Here is a 15,476-nt window from a genome sequence, read left to right as displayed (position 1 = left end):
TTTCCGGTTTGGAAATTGACAGGTGGCGGGACATTTCAATTTTACTCTGGTGTCATTATGTCATAGAAGAAAAATACGGTCACTTAGGTAGGTCATTTTTTAAATCATAGCCAAATAACAGGTAAAGGCGAATGCTGCCACTGAAATACCATTAGTAGTTTGTTTTTATTGATGATAGATAATATTGTCAACGTCACGTTTTAGATGTCATAAACACTCTTGACACTCACAAGGACCTGATAATTCGTTACAGCTATATTTGGACCTAAACTAAGGTGCTCATAGTAATTTTACATGTTTTAGGGGTTTAGATCGACTTTCGGGAAAAATGACACCCCCAATGATCATATATTCGAGAAGGGAGGAAAGCTCTCGATGTTAAAATGTTGACCCTTCCTAAACTTTCTTGTACCAAAAACAACATTTCTAGTTTAAATCTTTGGGAAAATGCTTACCAGGTAGTAATGTTGGAAAGATGGATAATTTTTATTTTAAAAACCTCATATATGCATGTAAAATGTATTCTAGCTCCTTCCGCAGACATGAACTCTGTTTCCTCCAAAACCACACGCCATTTCAGAGTTTCAAAGTTTTCCGCAGTCAGCTTGCCACTTTTTTTAATATATGAATGAGGTTGAAGTCAGCGCGTGCTGAAACATACAGTGTTGGTTGGTTTAGCGAAAAAAATGGTTGCACTTCCAGCCAATAACACCACGGGGCACGCGGTCGACGTTAACCTCATTAATATTAAAAAAAGTTGCAGTCTGACAGGGAAAAACTTTGAAACTCTGAAATGGGAGTTCATGTCCGCGGAAGGAGAACATATTTTACGTGCATATAGGAGGTTTTTAAAAGAAAAAAATATCCATCTTTCCAACGGTACTAAGCATTTTCCAGTAGATCAACTAGAAATGTTTTTGATGAAAGAAAGTTATGAAGGGTCGACATTTCAACATCAAGAGCTTCATTGGGATGTCATTTTTACTGAAAGTCCTTGTGTTGACAATGTCATTAAATGATTAGGAAAATCTCATCTTTCACCTAACATATAAGTTATAATTTGGGTCGTCCATAATATGAACCATAGTAGCCTGTGGGCTATTTAGTCAAACTGTTTATTAGGCCTAACATCTTTCATGCTTTTCATTTCTTCTTTTATTGTGAAGGGCTCCTACTGGGTCTTTTTCAGACATGTAGATTAAAATTTGTCTTCTTCTTTATTACAAATGTCTGAAATACACATAAGATGCTATGTATACAGATATGGGTCACAGCACACTTAAACATATGTGTGTTGTGGCCCATAACAGTATAGCATATGTGTATTTCAGACATTTGTAACAAACCCCTGTGAGCTGACCCTGTAAAGGGGGTGTGCTGCTCCAGCGACATGGTAACCATGTCCATAACCGCCAGATATTTTTTTGTTTTTGTTTTGTTTTTTAAGATAATTTGAAAGCTACCATTCGTACAAATAGTAGCTATAGATAAAAACTGATTAAGAACAAGGTCCTTGGTTCAGTGGTGGTCTCAGTGATGCCTCCCTACGAGGTCCTCTGGTCGTAATGAGGACAGGGAGCTCTCCACTTTAGCTGCGGCCTTAATCTCACTCGGGGATGTTGTTCCAGGTAGTGATGGTACAGAGGAGGAAGGAGTTTTGGTAGGTGTCTGTCTTGACCTGGATTTGCCTAAGGCTGGCACTAGTGGCTCCACAGGTCCTTGCATCAACCTGACGGATCTTTTGGCTAAACTCGACTTCCATAAAATTATTGATTATTTGTACATTAATGTTGCCCTGGGCCTAGCTCTCCTGACAGCTAATGGTTCCCATCCGAGATGGTCCAGCATGGCTGTCATTCTACCATCTTCTCTGGAGGAGTAGTTGTTGGTCACAAATCTGGCTGCCTGTTTTTGGACTCTATCCAGCATGTCAGTAGGTTGGGCTTGGTAGCCACTTATGCCAGGGAAAGCTCTCATTTAAAAACAGATTAAAAACAGATTCACACTCTGGATGGCTGCTGATTCGGGCCTCGAACACCTTGAGCGAATCAGCTGTGACCATGGATGGTGGCAGGGAGTTCCACCCTGGCTGGGAAGAAGGAGTCCTGGTTATTCTTGATGTTACAGTATGGCTGAAGGTACGTGATAGGATGACCCCTGGTGGTGCTGTTAGGACAAGAGGCCAGGTGAATTGTATGTCTATGAGGTCATTTACTATCCTAAACATTATAGTCGCTCGAGTGTGGGTTCTACACAGGCGCAAGGTGTCTTATGGGGTAGAAACTGTAGCATAGATGTAACACTGCTCTCCCCGCTTTTAGTCCACCATGCTGTATCGTGCTGCTGCCTGAGGCTGTACACATTCAATGGTGTTGACATGGGACCTGGTGGTATGGTTCCATACCATTGACGTGTACTCCACCTGTGGTCTGACCAGGGTTTTGAAGCTAGTAGCCTTGATGTGTCTTGGGCAGCTGGAGAGATTAGGTCGAAGGAATGCTGTGGTGTTATTGGCCTTCCTAGCAATGTTGTCGACGTGTAGTCACCACTGTAAATTATTGTCTATGGTGACACCATTGGCTCTTTCTAATTAAGGGAAAATGACAGTATTCTTATATAACAGTTTTTCAAAATGACTGAAACGAGGTTTGGGGTTGTCCTGTTTTGACTAAATGTACTATTAAATACATTTAATATATGAGATCTATTTAGTGTTGTGAAAAATGTAATAAAACAACAACTAAAAGGATTGAGTGTTTGAATCCCAGAGATGTTCACGTGTTGATAAACTTAGGCAGTGACAAATATATAATTGAGACTCTATTGAAACAGACAAATATGACAAATGATCGACTCCCTTTTTACCAAAAACAAAATATTTTTTTGAGGTTGTTGAATGATTGTGCATAATTGGTATTTTCATTTTATTAAAAATGATTGAATTGTGCAATATAAGATAATATTATGATGGAGAAAGATTTGTTAAAGTTAAGCTTAATGCTTTACCATTGGAATTGGGGAAAGAACTGTGACTTGTCAAATTACTGTCAATTTGGTGTTAATGAGTGTGTGCAGGCAACGCCCCCTGGTCGGACAACATCCTTTAGGTATTGCGGGGCTTGCATGTACATCGGAGGATTGCAGGAATATATATAGTTGTGCATGTCCACAATTTCGGTTAACTGTTTGCGATCAGAAATCAAAAAGGTATGTTAATTGTTACAGCTGAATGTTGATCCGGTGATATTTAGTGCACAATGTTAACCAATCTGATTTGTAGTCAAACCTAGTGTTTGTCACAATGTAAATAACATATTTCTTTAGTGTAAGCAAATTTTATATCACCCTCCTAGTTTTCTATTATGTCAATTTCTAGAATCTATAACTTCTAAAACTTGTCAAGATATAGTCACAATATAAGCTTGTGATGAGAAGTAAGAGACAATATCAAGTTCAAGTTCAAGTTCTTTATTACTTTAAGTCGGTTGACTTATCAGTTATAACATAGTCATAGAAAAGGGAGTGTTGGAATAATACCTGACACACTACAAGTCCTGTTATAATATCATTTCATTTTATGATGCATCCAAAACAAGTTTTTTTTAATTGTATACTTTGAGTATCTTTTTTATATTTTTCAATCTCTGAGAAAAAATGCTGTGCTCTTTAGACATGTAATGTTGGAGAGGATTAAAACACTTAGGCTGTAATTAAACAATAGCCTACCTCCCCCACCCTCCCACACACACATATGGTAGAAACAATTAAAACATGTTCAATGTTCAATTCCTATATCAGTGGCGGATCCAGAGGGGGTTTTTGGGCTTCAGGAAACCCCCCCACCCTGAGAATTTTCTTTAAAAATCATGTATTTTCACCATTTTCCTCAATTTTCCCCACATGGAAACCCCCCCAGGAAATTTGGAAACCCCCCCAGATAGGTCTCTGGATCCGCCACTGTATATGTCTAAGTTAGTCTAGGACTTCTTTAAACTCCTCCATATGTAGATGTGTTCACTTGGATAGCAGGAGTTGTCTCCCTTCGTTTATATTTTTCACTTGCCAGATCCTATATATTAGATGATAAGCATATTCAGCGTTCTTCCCAAAATATAAAATTTTAGGGAGTTTTACATTTTTTCTTTTAATTGTGCTGAATGTTAGGTTTCACTATGAGTATGACTTAAGTTATAACTGCTTCAGTTAATTGTCTTATTTTTTGACAATATAAAATGTTTTGACAGGACAGAGAATTGCACGAATCGTCACCTGATCAGGATTCAAACCCAGGACCTCCCAAACTCTAGTCAGTCGATCTACCATCTACCTATTTGGCGGCAATCAACCCAGTCAAGCTCTGTTACATTCCTCCCTCTTCTTCCTAAGACTTTGCTCTCTGAAAACAACACTATTTACAACCCAGGTTTGGGTACCCCTTGCCAAGCATTCGGAAACCCAGTACATGAAATAAAAATTTAAATAAAATGTTTTGAATAGATGTTTTTTTGCACATTCAGTAGTGGGTTTAGGTTAATAAGCATTTTCTGTAAAGTATTTTGAATACCTAAGGGTTTTTATTCATTTTTGAGTTGATCAGTGTTTAGGTTAATAATCAATATTTTATTTCAGACATAAACCTAAATTCTAACTACTGTGCCTTTCTGATAATAATCACGTCTTTCGATAAGCATAAGATTTTTTTTATTGAGTTCGGAATGAGGAATATGGGGAAGGGTATATGGTCAAGGATTGGGTGTCCATATCATTTCAATGCAGATAAACTTACCTTTAAAGGGTTAACTTTCTAAAATGTATGTAAACAGATCTCATTACAGAAAATGGCTGTCATTTCCTATGTAGCTACAGTAAATAATAAACCCTTCTCACAAAGAATGTTTAAAAACCTCTGTACATATATATGTTAATGTGTTACCACGGCAAAACCTCCATTTGTTTGTATACGTGTACATTTACGTTATTCTGATCATTGAGAAAATGTTTTTATGGATCAGTTCTAGACATTATCTGTCCGTTAGGGTGGTTTAAAGATTTACCGTGTCTTAGCTCTACCTATACAGGACTTTCATCTCACGTCCATTTGTATACAGCCATCAGTCAGAAATCAATTTGGTGGAAATCCCTCCAAGTAAAGTTATTTAAAATTTCTGTTGATAAAAGTTTTAATATTCGTAGCTTGTAACTTTAGGGTTGGACCGCTTATAAGAAAGTATGGTCACCTTAACGCTCAATAAACAAAAAATTATACAAGTTCAAAATTTGGATTAAAAGTATAAATTAGATTAAAATTTATGACCGCAGCCTAAACCCAATGTCTGATGAAATTATGAGTAAGAAATATTCAATGGTGTTTCATTTGAAGGGGTAAGAAAATAGAAAATAGAAATTGAGGTAAATTTCCGTTAAGCTATCTGCGGGATTTCAATAAGACTCAGGTAGATTTACTAAGTAAAAGGAACTAGGTATGAAGAGATGCACTCTTTATCTCTCATATAGGTTCTTACGTTATCATTCTACCTGTTAAAGGTAAGACCTGCCACTCCCCTGGGTGTCAAGTGGACCGACCCGGTTCATGTCAATACTATCTTCAATAGAGTGTTCAACAAAGTGTTTTGAATTTCCAAACAGGTGAACCCAATGAAAGGATTCTATCCCAGGGATATGAAAGGAACATGAACTGTCAAAAAAGTGTGTTGTGTCGCTAAGGAAACCGGAGGAAAAATGGCTGCCACGGACACAGACAGTGTCCATGATTACATGACCAGGCTGCGGATGAAAATGGTTCAACAGGTCAGATAATTACACATTTTTTCTTAAGATCAATTCCATTCATTACCACACTCTACAACGACTCTATCCCTGTGCCATTATTAAACATCACGAAAGGTCACAATAATCCGGTATATTAATAATATTAAAAATGATCAATAATATATAATTATATATATATATTTTTTCAATTTCTCCTTTAGAGGTGTAGTTTTCTTACTTTTTATACTATTTCAGGAATTATATATATAATTAGCAGATGTTTTAAAAGAATTTCAAACAAAATACTTTTCAAAAATTTCGTGTGGAGTGTGTCGGGCCAGATTTCAATTAACATGAATTAAGGTCAACAATGGCTGACAAAGACTTTTAAATCAGAAATAAAATATGATAATATCTTGCCCTTTGTTATAATTTTGGTGTCTTTTTATGTCTACGTTTAAAAAATACACTAAACCATGAAGACTGATTGACGCTAGCACCTATTTTTAGACTGATGTAAACAAATGTTTTCAATTCTGACATGTTTGGTTTTTCTTTTTATTTAAAATCTTGCATAACTTGGCTAGGTAAATTAATCATAAATCAACTTAACTTGGAAAAAGATTTGAGCTAGCTAGCCATGTGTTTGAATTAAGTCCGGAAAGCAATCAAGATTATGGAGGTCGAGACAAAATAATTTGTTGGAGAAATACTTCGATTCGTTCAACTTAAGAGGGTTTTATTGAAATTATAGCTAATTTACCAGGTATATTTATATTGTGTCATTTTACTTTAAGTTACACTTTGACATTGAAATATCAAGGCTACGGTTTCATATCTTAAAACAGTAAATATCTGATATGTCATGGACTTGGACATTGTATTAAGTTAACCCTCATGATTCCAGAAATATGTCTTTCTGGAAGTCTTAACGTAGAGAAATAAAGGAACTTAAACAATGTCCTGTTTTATTTTAAGAATATTTATTAAAAAACAAGATTGATGGGGACGAGTTTGAGATTGTTTTATTATTGTATGTACAACCAAATTATGATCAATTACACATTTTCAGAATAACCTGACGAGAAAAATCACAGTTTTATTAAGTAAACGGCATTGAAGTCTTTTTGTGTGAACTGCATACCAGTCTAAAAATAAATATATATAATTATATATTATCCTTGTTTTAAAGGGAATTTAACCCCCAGCCACCCATCCAACCACCCACCCACCTACCTACCCCGAGCATATCCTATTTCACCCTTTTAGCTAAGGCTCCAATATCAGAATAACTGTCTAGTACATGTACAGGTTTCACATACACCTACTAACCATACATTTTTGGTGTCCTAAATTTTTTGTTGTTATCAAGCACTTTTAGTTTGAAATGTACCGATCTGTACCAATGGAAATTCTTGATGTGGAAAATACTCAATTAAATTTGCTAATTGGATTAAAAGAAACATACTACATAGATGAGTAGACAGCTAACTTATAAACCAAACTGTCAATGTTTTTCCTCTGAGGAAGGCTAATTTCTCATTCTAGTTTTTTAGGTCACCTAACACAGAGCGAGTGAGCTTTTGCCCTTCCGTTTGGTTTGGCTTTTTGAAATATCAATTTCTCAATAACCCAAAAGCCTAGGGTCAAGTTATTTGGGCTGTAGCATGCTGGGGCGTTACTTTTTGATTTAGTTTAGATGAATGACCTTGACCCACTTTCAAGATCACAAAGGTCAAGTGTTTTGAAACCTATAAACTACTTCCTCTGAGTAACTGCCATGCTTTAGAGTCTTTGATATTTTAGCCTGTTGTAAGCAATTTTATTTGGGTGAAGGGCTAACAAGTTTGTTCAAACAAGTGACTTTGATCATTTCCATAGACACAGGGGTCAAATAAGTAGCACACTTGATTAGACATAATTAGACACTGATTGATAATTTAGCAATACTCATTCTTATTACTACGTAATAAGGCTTGGTCAGTGGCGTAGCATACATGTATGCTTGTATGCTCAAGCATACACTAAAAATTTCTAGATTTTTTAAAAATCATATTATGTTATTAATTTCATTTTTTTATGATAAATATGAACTGTCCGTATCAATCATTAAAAAAGGACAGGATGAAAAAAAATCTTCTTTAAAATCTTAGTCTGATAAATTAGTGTTGTTATGTCTATACACATTGACAAATCTCGCAGGTTTATGTAAATCAAAAACTACTAAGTGAAGTTCAAAATTTAATAATATTCATATAAAAAGTCGGGTTTTACTTGTTAATAATCACTTGATGAAGGATGGAGCATCAACGCCAAGGATTCCGTAAGTTTATAATTTATTAGTTTACATGTTTCGGTTGGCTAGGCCAACCGTCTTCAGAATCGTTCTGAAGACATGTAAACTAATAAATTCTAAACCTACGGAATCCTTGGCGTTGATGCTCCATCCTTCATCAAGTTGTTATTACCTATCGTCTATGGAGCTCTGCTAGAATACTCCGGTANCCCCCCCCCTTTATTTTCCACTTTGTTAATAATCAGACTAAAAGGAATTCCAAGAATACAAGAGATTGCTTCTAGGGCCTAGTACAATTCATTTTTTTTCAGCTATGGGAGGGGAACTCCCCCTCCTCCGACACTACGCGCTTCGGATGCTCGACCCCCTCTGTCAGCATACACTCTGCAAATTGATTTGCTACGCCACTGTTGATTAAAACTTAAAGAAAGAATGGGCCAAGTATAGCTAGTTAAACCATAAGTATAATGAATTGATTATTTTATTAAATGATATAAATAAAAATTCAATTGTTTTACAAAGTATATCATATGCTCCTTAAAATATTGATACCAACGTTATGCAAAATATTATGAATAACAGTCCAGGTACTAAACCAGTTAGATCGTTTAAGTGGGCACCAGATATTTATTAGATTTGAGTGTGTGCCATTTCTTCAAAAGAGGTAGAGCACAGCTTTGTGATAAGAAATTATTTTATTGAAATAAGCCAGGATTATTGTGTGTATGTATTTTTACTTGTGAGAATATTTGCCTAGCTTGTAGTATACATTGTTAGGTCCCTTTGTCGTCGGATATGTTAAGGTGTATAATTTAAATCATTGTACTGAATAAGAAAGACATTCAAATAGGGAGAGGATTTTGTCAGGAGGAAGAATAAATTGATCCAAGTTCATTTATTATGTCCTACTTTGGTAAATCGAGAAGTTTTATATAGGCACTGATTGCTATATAATATATAAACTCCTCTTTATATCATGTTTCATATATCAGGAACATGTGATATTAAACAATATTTGACATTAACAGAAATACTGTTTTTTTAGTTTTGGGATACATGTACAAGGCAACTAGCCCTATGTTTAGGGCTTATTACGATTATGTCAGAGCTTGTGAAAAGTTTCCATATTTATTGTAAAAATATTGGTTGAGCTTGTACCTTTTTCAAAATCTGTCTGTACGCTAATACTCCCTAATACTCCAAAGTATATAATAAAACATCCCTGCTGTTAAATAAATAGCGTTTAGTGATTACTAAAACTTGAGTATTCAGTATGTACACTTGGATGTGTACGTAACTTTTAAAGAAATTGAAAGTTAACTTCTACCCTTGTTATGATGTTACAAAGCTGGAATTTGTTTGTGATTTTGTTCTACGTCAATGGAAAGTGTGAAAAAACCCTTGTCAGGGTTATTTCCAGGTACATGTACAAGAAAATTCATTATGATTCTCAACATCTCATAGGTTTAAGCATGGGCTATTTATATCTTACATGTGATATATTGGAAAACTAATAACAGAACAAGATATCAAGTGTCGTTAATGTAAAATCAGATTATATAAAAAAAACAAAAATGTAGACAGAAAATTGGAGTTTTAGGAATGCATGATACTAACCAAAGTAGGTTGGTAACATTGGCTTCATTTTAAAAACATTACTATAGTTGGAAATGTTCAAAAAAATACTGTGACATCAGTGAAATACGTTATGAAGATTTAGGCTAATTTGCCATTGTTGACATGTGTTTCGTTATCTATATACATGTGGGCGGGATAACTATTCAATGGAATTTTCAGGCTGTTTATTGAATTTAACCAACTACACATGATTGTTTTAAAAATGGTCAGATAAGTCTTCCTGTATTATCTTGTTTATGAGGAGATATCTGACTTGGATCACAAGCCAATGTAACAGTTAATGTAGCTTGCACATTCACCACTAGTAATCACCTCATAAACTCACTAAGACAAAATACCTTTTAAGTGGGTTTTGGTAATTTTTCGATAATTCTAAGCATGACTGTCATGATTTTACGTATAACCCCAGCAAACAAAGTTTGGGGGGGGTATAAAAATCACCCTGTCTGTCCATCTGTCCTTCTTTCCATGAACCTCATAAGTGCAACTCCTCCTAAACTGTTAATTGGAATTTTTTGGTCACAACAGTGAAAGTACATTGTGATTTGACGTTTTTTCCTAGAGTTATCGCCTTTGAAATTTCAAATTTCTGCTCCAAAAACATTGTAAAAGCAACTTCTCCATACCTGTTGGTTAGATTTTTGTGTCGCCTGCGAAAAGCTGGTGACACATAGGTATATTGCTATGGCGACGGCGTTCGCACACAGGTTTTCGTGCAATAACTTGAGTTTCCTTGGGCCAATTAAACTCAAACTTCATGCATTGCTTCCTTACCAAAAGTGCTAGCTTGGGATTGCTTTACTGGTCCGAAGGTCAAAGGTAAAGGTCACTGTTACTATAATAGAAAATCTGTTTTTGTGCGATAACTTGAGTTTCCTTGGGCTGATCAAACTCAAATTTCATACAGTGCTTCCTTACCGAAAGTGCTTGCTTGGGATAGCTTTACAGGTCCGAAGGTAAAAGGTCAAGGTCACTGTTACTATAAATAGAAAATCTGTTTTTGTGCGATAACTTGCGTTTCCTTTGGCCGACCAAACTCAAACTTCATGCAGTGCTTCCTTACCAAAAGTGCTTGCTTGGGATTGCTTTTCAGGTCCGCAGGTCAAAGGTCAAGGTCACTGTTACTATAATAGAAAATCTGTTTTTGTGCGATACCTTGCGTTTCCTTTGGCCGACCAAACTCAAACTTCATGCAGTGCTTTCTTACCAAAAGTGCTTGCTTGGGATTGCTTTTCAGGTCCGAAGGTCAAAGGTCAAGGTCCCTGTTACTATAAATAGAAAATCTGTTTTCATGCTATCACTTGAGTTTCCTTGGGCCGATCAAGCTCAAACTTCATGCAGTGCTAAGCACAATCTCCCAGCTTCCTGCACAGGCGACACATCCTCTTCCGTGGAATTCTTGTTTATAACTTGGCACAGGGAAAGTACATCATATGCAGATGTGAATTAAGAAAGAAAGGAATTTGCTATTCGACTATCTTAATTGGTGTTATGGCCCTTGAAACGTTTCTTTCTGCTCCAGAGACATTGGAAGCACAAAACTCCTGCTTAACGATTTGTTGGATATTTTTGCAACTTAGCACAGGATAAGAACAGTATATGTGCATGTTCATGAAGGAAGGGATTTGTGATTGGGTTTTTATATTTCCCCTGCAAACAAAATTTGAATACCTAGATAAAATGAAGTGGGGGGTAATATATCTTCGTGACCTCACTCACAACTTCTCTGGTTTTATTTCGTTTCACACATTGAAGTGACTAAATGGTAAATAACCAGCTCAGTATATCATTATAAGACAATACAGTTTTTGGCAGTGGTAGGGGGATCCTTTAATATAACCCCAAAAGCTTTGAAAGCAAACAAAACGATATTGGGTCTGTTCGATGCACAATCGCCTGATGTATGTGGCAGTTGTATGGCGTCGGTGACATAACACCTGTGCTTGGCAAATATTCCTTGATTGTTTACTCCAACTGCAAAAAAGACCTTTTTTTATACTGCTGAATGTCTTGTGTAAATCCCTTCGATTATTCACACAAAGGCCACCCCAGGTATTAACAGTCCTTGAAAATTAAATCTTCGAAAATTAAATATTTAAATTCCAAAAAACTTTTTTAAATGTGTGATATGAATACACGTTAGGATGATCCCCTGTAGAAAACTGACAATGAAATAGTGCAGATCTCTGAAAACATCAAAGACGTGGCTTTATTTCGCTAATTGCCGTTGTTAATTGTTGGTACCTTACATTGCCCCTACAGGACATCAGAAGTAATAAATCTATAATGGCAATAATACTTAAATGGTTTCTAAGTATGGTAGCTCTCATATTGCTAATGAAATTAATATTGTCCTCAGAGGTGAATTGTACTTGATGAAATTTGAGTCTCGGCTATGAGAGTGTCAAACTTGATAGTGAAGTGGCGAGATTCCAAACCGATCTTCTGATAACCTAGATAATACCCGGCTACCCGAACAATCAAAAGTTAGCAACATATTGTCTGTCAAGAAATTACTCACTTGACCCTATTTTCTGNCCCCCCCCTCCACATGAGGGGATTTGATGTATTTATATAGGAGAATTTTATCTTTTGATTTAAAGTTGTTTTGTTGAACAGATTACCAGGGAATGATAAGGCACAGTTATCTCAGCTTGTTATACTGTAGTGCCATCTATACAGTATAGTGTATTTCTACCATCAAAATAACACAGACATGATTGAGGTGTAGCTAGCCCTTGCTCAGGGTGGGTTCATTTAGAAGTAATGAGCATTGTAAAAAAAAATGTTTTCATGTGGGTGAGTGGTTGGTTGGTTGGTTGGTTGTTGTTGTTGTTGTTGTTGTTGTTGTTGGGGGGGGGGGGGGGGGGGGGGGGGCATCTAGGCCCCTTATAAGTGAGGGCAGGGCACTGGTAGGGAACCGGGGAGACAAAGCTCCCTGACAGAGAAATTAATATACAAATTTTGAATACCAGTTTTATTTCATTTAGTGATGTGTACCAGTTATATTTCATCAACTGATAAATACGAGCTATATTTCATCAAGTGATAAACACAAGTTATATTTTATTAGGTAATGAATATGAGTTACATCTCATTAAGTGATGAAAACTAATTACATTTCATTAAGTGATGAAAACTAATTACATTTCATTAAGTGATGAATACCAATACTATAACCTTTCTGCGTTTACATAAAGGTTGAAATTTGGGAGTGAGCCAAGGATGTAATTTGATGCCCTGTCTTTTTAAGGACTTGGGGGCCAAATGGATTATCAAAGGTGATGTGGGTTAAACAGACATTTTATATAATGTCAACCGATAATTGATAATGTCAGTTTACATGTGAATGCCTTATAAGTAGCTAGTGTACATGGAACAATCATTCTACAACTTGTGGGAGGTTAGAGAGTGAATGAGGTGTGAGGAAGGGTCAGCAAGTCTAACTTTTAAACTGTAATTAAACTATCATGTGTTTACCTGTGAAGGTCACTGTCAATACACAGGTAACATATGATATACCTCATTAACAGGAAATGACAGGTAACTTGTAATGCTGCGACAGGTAACTTGTAATGCTGCGACAGGTAACTTGTAATGCTGCGACAGGTAACTTGTAATGTTGAGCAGTGTATGTTTCTAGTATCAGGAAAAGTAGGCGGGATGACATGGCTACCAGTGCATAAGGGAATATTTTCGAAAAATTCAGCCTCAACATCATCATGTTAAAGTGTCTCATTAAGACAGAAATGTGAAAGTTTTACAACTTGTTTCTGGAATCATTTAACTGTATATCAACTAGTGGCTGGATACTGTAAAAGTAGACATTTTCAAAGTATGGAAATGCCTGCTTTTTTTGCATCAAATTAGCACGGAAATATCCACTCACAAGTAATTATCGATAGGTTATATATATCATAGATAAACATAAAACATGTATACATATAGATTTCAGATCCATTTACATACTGTGATCAGTTCAATCAGTCACGTGAAACATTTTCACTTTAACAGTTGTTTGAGGATTTATACACCGTTCCCTTATGTTGCATTCCTTCTTCAATACTTTTTGTACTTCTCTTTCCTCTTCCCTCTTCTTTTTCTACCTTGACATTTTTCTACTGTTAAATGTTTTCCTATTGCAATAATTCTGTCATTATAGTCTCAATCAATTAATGAATCAATCAGTGTCCCCTGTAGACAATCATGCCACTTTAGTTCCAAATATAAGTTGCTGGATTACAAAAAAGCTGGAATATTTGTAGAATTATATACACATGTATTGATATAAATGGAAAAGCTTTCCTAACTCAGCTAGATAGTGAAGCAATCAGAAAGTGGGAAAACTGGATTATAGTGGTGGCTTGATAGTGGGACAACTGGATTAGTGATGGCTTGATAGTAGGACAACTAGATTAGTGGTGGCTTGATAGTGGGACAACTGGATTAGTGGTGGCTTGATAATAGGACAACTAGATTAGTGGTGGCTTGATAGATGCACAACCAGATTAGTGGTGACTGGATATTGGGAAAACTGGATTAGTGGTGGCTTGATAGTAGGACAACTAGATTAGTGGTGGCTTGATAAATGCACAACCAGATGAGTGGTGGCTGGATATTGGGAAAACTGGATTAGTGGTGGCTTGATAGTAGGACAACTAGATTAGTGGTGACTTGATAGTAGGACAACTAGATTAGTGGTGGCTTGATAGTGGGACAACTTGATTAGTGGTGGCTTGATAGTAGGACAACTAGATTAGTCGTGGCTTGATAGATGGACAACCAGATTAGTGGTGGCTGGATATTGGGAAAACTGGATTAGTGGTGGCTTGATAGTGGGACAACTGGATTAGTGGTGGCTGGATGGTGGGCATCAAGATTAGTGGTGGCTTGATAGTGGAACAACTGGATTTGTAGTGGTTTGATATTTGGACAACTGGATTAGTGGTGGCTTGATAGTAGGACAACTAGATTAGTGCTGGCTTTATAGTGGGACAAACAGATTATTGGTGGCTGGATAGTGGGACAACTGGATTAGTGGTGGCTTGATATTGGGACAACTGGATTAGTGGTGGCTGGATATTGGGACAACTGGATTAGTGTTGGCTTGATATTGGGACAACTGGATTAGTGGTGGCTTGATATTGGGACAACTTGATTAGTGGTGGCTGGATATGGGGACAACTGGATTAGTGGTGGCTTGATAGTGGGACAACTGGATTAGTGGTAGCTTGATAGTGGGACAACTGGATAAGTGGTGGCTTGATATTGGGACAAACAGATTAGTGGTGGCTTGATATTGGGACAACTGGATTTGTGGTGGCTAGATATTGGGACACCTGGATTAGTGGTGGCTTGATAGTGGGACAACTGGATTAGTGGTGGCTTGACAGTGGGACAACTGGATTAGTGGTGGCTTGATATTGGGACAACTGGATTAGAGGTGGCTGGATGGTGTGACAGCCGGATTAGTGGTGGCTTGATATTGGGACAACTGGATTAGTGGTCACTGGTGGCTAGATATTGGGACACCTGGATTAGTGGTGGCTTGAAAGTGGGACAACTGGATTAGTGGTGGCTTGATACTGGGACAACTGGATTAGTGGTGGCTGGATGGTGGGACAGCCGGATTAGTGGTGACTTGATTGTGGGACAACTGGATTAGTGGTGGCTAGAAAGTGAGACAGTCGGATTAGTGGTGGCTTGATAGTGGGACAACTGGATTAGTGGTGGCTGGATGGTGGGACAGCTGGATTAGTGGTGGCTTGATATT

General features: G+C 36.8%; 1 protein-coding gene across 2 annotated transcripts in view; it reads left to right on the top strand.

Annotated features, from left to right (window-relative positions):
- The first annotated feature begins 9 nt into the window (after nt 1-9).
- Nucleotides 10-15,476, top strand: part of LOC110446614 — a 112,092-nt gene continuing 96,625 nt past the window's right edge. The window contains exons 1-2 of one of the 2 annotated variants that reach the window (XM_021491844.1): nt 10-87; nt 5,647-5,808. In XM_021491844.1, the coding sequence (XP_021347519.1) occupies nt 5,740-5,808 (69 nt within the window). In that variant the 5' untranslated portion in view covers nt 10-87; nt 5,647-5,739. Of the gene's footprint in view, nt 88-5,572; nt 5,809-15,476 lie in introns of those variants that run through there. The other variant, XM_021491843.1, reaches the window with a different exon arrangement.

The sequence above is a fragment of the Mizuhopecten yessoensis genome, unplaced genomic scaffold (assembly GCF_002113885.1).
Source record: "Mizuhopecten yessoensis strain PY_sf001 unplaced genomic scaffold, ASM211388v2 scaffold2891, whole genome shotgun sequence".
Lineage (NCBI taxonomy): Eukaryota > Metazoa > Mollusca > Bivalvia > Pectinida > Pectinidae > Mizuhopecten > Mizuhopecten yessoensis.
The sequence above is the reverse complement of the archived record's forward strand: the minus strand, read 5'-3'. Positions and strand labels throughout refer to the sequence as shown.